The 3185-nt window shown below is 34.9% G+C and overlaps 1 protein-coding gene across 1 annotated transcript in view; it reads right to left on the reverse strand.

The window, feature by feature from the left end:
- The window catches only part of LOC106878261 (GTP cyclohydrolase 1-like), a 112094-nt gene that overhangs the window by 17485 nt on the left and 91424 nt on the right, over nt 1-3185 (reverse strand). Inside the window, exon 5 of the mRNA XM_052966489.1 lies at nt 582-666. Within this exon, the coding sequence (XP_052822449.1) occupies nt 582-666 (85 nt within the window). The remainder of the gene's footprint in view (nt 1-581; nt 667-3185) is intronic.

Consider the following 3185-nt stretch of genomic DNA (forward strand, 5'->3'; position numbering starts at 1 on the left):
TATATATACCTCTCGATATAGTTATCGGGAAATAGATTTTACGCATTTAACATTATTTGTTAAATATCATGGTCATATGATATTCTATCTTACATTTTATTATTCATTGTATTTGGTCACAAATGTTCAAGGAAAGAAAAATCAACAATGATATTTGGACAAAGTCGTCTGGCAACTTCTACTTTAGGTACAAAGTCTGTACAGCAAAGTTATGCGATCTTTCATCGTATAAGCAACATAAGTGAAGTTAATACTTTTCAAATGGAAAATAATATTCTAATGACAGGCTCATTTCGCTCAGTTCTTAACAGCTGCTGTACAGTACTTACCATACAAATGTAATCAATAATTATTCAATAATGATTTCTCAGTTATGTGTAAACCCACAAATTTAAAGCAAAGGGAAAAAATACTCTAACGATCAATGTCTTTAATGACATCAGGTGCACAAGGGTAGTACATTTTCAACCATTCAAGAAAATAAGGCTACAAAATCTATGTGCTCCGGCATGGCTGCAGTCAAATGAATGAAACAAGTGAAAGAATAAAAGAATATATATATGATGAATGCTTCAACTTACGTAGCTTCAATAACAACACCGACTCCTCTTGGTTGAACGGCTTCAGTTATGGCCACAGCAATCTGTTTAGTTAAGCGCTCCTGTACTGCAATTGAAAAAATAATGTCAATCACCAAAATTTACTTTACTTATCGCTTATTCTTATGAAAATATTTTGAAATTAAGAAAATTAAACAATATTTGTTTTTCGAACCGTTCCATTTTCCACTACAATTAATTCCTTGTTTAAAGATATGACATTTTAAGAAAGGGATGAAGACGGAGAATATCAATGAGAAAATGGGAAGTTGAGTAACCTGTTCGACAATAAAAATGGCAGGATCTATATAAACTCATATTTCTAAACCGCTCACTCCTGATGATGTGTCTTTGGACCTGAAATATGTAAAGTTTATTCAACTTTCCCTTTCTGCATTGTGTCAAACTCGCTGTCTCCATTATTTTGTGATATTACTTCTAGATCACAATACCTAAAACAAACTACGACGCTCTTCTTTCATATGATATTTTGTTGGACTGCAACAAAAATCGTTAATACTTTCAACGATAAGCTGAAGACATGAGATTTAGTGAAAAGCAACTTGTTCACTACATCGTCTCCAGTGCTTGACTGCTACTTATCTCACCGAACCCTTAAAGGATGAAAGGTAAAGTCGACTTTAGCTGAAATTGAACTCTTAGCGTAGAGGGACGAAATGCTAGCTCACCGTCTTTAATGGTTTCAAATACTGGAACAAAGACAACAATTTTAGATGAAGAGGCAAGTCGATTACATCGACCCAGCAATTATTTTATCAATCCCGAGAGAATGAAAGGTAAAGTTGACCACGGTGGAACTTGAACTCAGAACTTTTAAACAGACGATATGCCGGTAGGCATTTTTTCCGGCGTGCTAATTATTCTGCCAGCTCACTGCCTTCTTCATAATAATTTACAAATTACACACATTTATATTTACAATTTACAAATTACACATATTTACAAATTACACAAATGATTTTTTGTGAGTTTCTGTGCGTAGGAGTGGATTTTTACCAAATATTTATTTTTAAAAAATCATCTGTTTGGGTATCTCCTGAAGAAAGTCAAAAACATCTGAATATGTATTACAACATGGTTATTTTTCCACATCTCAACGTGATTTTAGAATATGATAAATATATTCTATCTACATAAAAACATGATTAAAACCACGTTAGTTTGTGTGCACTTTGTTTATGTCCGCACATACTATCATATATAAGCACATGTGTGTGTGTGTGTGTAAATATATTTATATTTATATATCTATATCTACATCTATATACATATATATATATAATACAAATAATATATGAGTATATGCATATATACGTACATGTATGTACATACCTACACCTACATGTATATATAGATGCATATCTGGGTACAGGACGTTGCAAAAAGACGTGGGCAAAATGATAAAAAGAGTACAGAAAACACACAGGCCACATAGAGAACATTTCCTTCATCAGCTTCCACCATTCTAAAACTAAGCGTTTCGAAGAGTTAGAGCAGGACGCATTGTTAGAATGGCTCTTCCCACGGACCACAAATTAAATTTGTAACGTGGAGGGATGTAGTGGCGGACAGAAAACAAGACAGGAAAACGAAACAGTGAAAATAAACAAAAAAGGCTATACGGCCAGACGTGAAAAAAAAAATGTGTATATTGAACGCTGTGAAGCAAGGAACTGGAAGGAAGAGAGACGAAGAATGTTCGTGCGAGTTTGGCGATAGCCAAGATATGAAAGGAAGAGAAGTAGCCGGACACGTGACCAGCGAGGGGTAAGGAGAAAGAGTGGTGGAGGGAGAAAAAAGGGGAGGAAGTAGAACATAGGTGAGCAACGAGAGACAGGGAGGCAAAGAGAGATATAGTAGTGAAGGGGAGAGGCGAAGAACAACAGAAGGAAGAACGAGAGGGGAAGAAAGATACAAAGATAGATAAAATCGCGTCAGAAATATAAAGTTAAAACTTATTTGCAAGGATGACGCGTGCGTTCGATCATGTAATACAAATAATATATGAGTATATGCATATATACGTACATGTATGTACATACCTACATCTACATGTATATATAGATACATTTCTGGGTACAGGACGTTGCAAAAGAACGTGGACAAAATGATAAACAGAGTACAGAAAACACACAGGACACATAGAGAACATTTCCTAGGCTCATAAGGCCGGTTTCCAGGATTCTGTGGCGCATACATTTCCCCACCTTCCAGGATTGCTCCTTTTTGCTATCTGAATGGACTAATGCAACGGGAAATGGTATGTTTTGCTCGAGAACACAATGCATCGCGCTGTCCTGAAACCGGAATCACGCTCTTCTGATTATGAGTGCAATGACGGAATTCGTTTTATTCTTATGATTTCTTATAGTCTAGCGTCCTGGTTTTTAAAAACATCTAATATTAGAACTGAATCTGAAAGATTGCTTGGAGATACATGCCGTTATATAAATCTCATAATTTAATATTTCATGAAACTATTGGTAGCTCTTTTATGATTGTGTAGATTAAATTATATTTATTTCTCACAGGTTGGAGTATTTTTATTGTTGATCCTACCTATAT

The sequence above is a fragment of the Octopus bimaculoides genome, chromosome 3 (genome assembly GCF_001194135.2).
Source record: "Octopus bimaculoides isolate UCB-OBI-ISO-001 chromosome 3, ASM119413v2, whole genome shotgun sequence".
Classification (NCBI taxonomy): domain Eukaryota; kingdom Metazoa; phylum Mollusca; class Cephalopoda; order Octopoda; family Octopodidae; genus Octopus; species Octopus bimaculoides.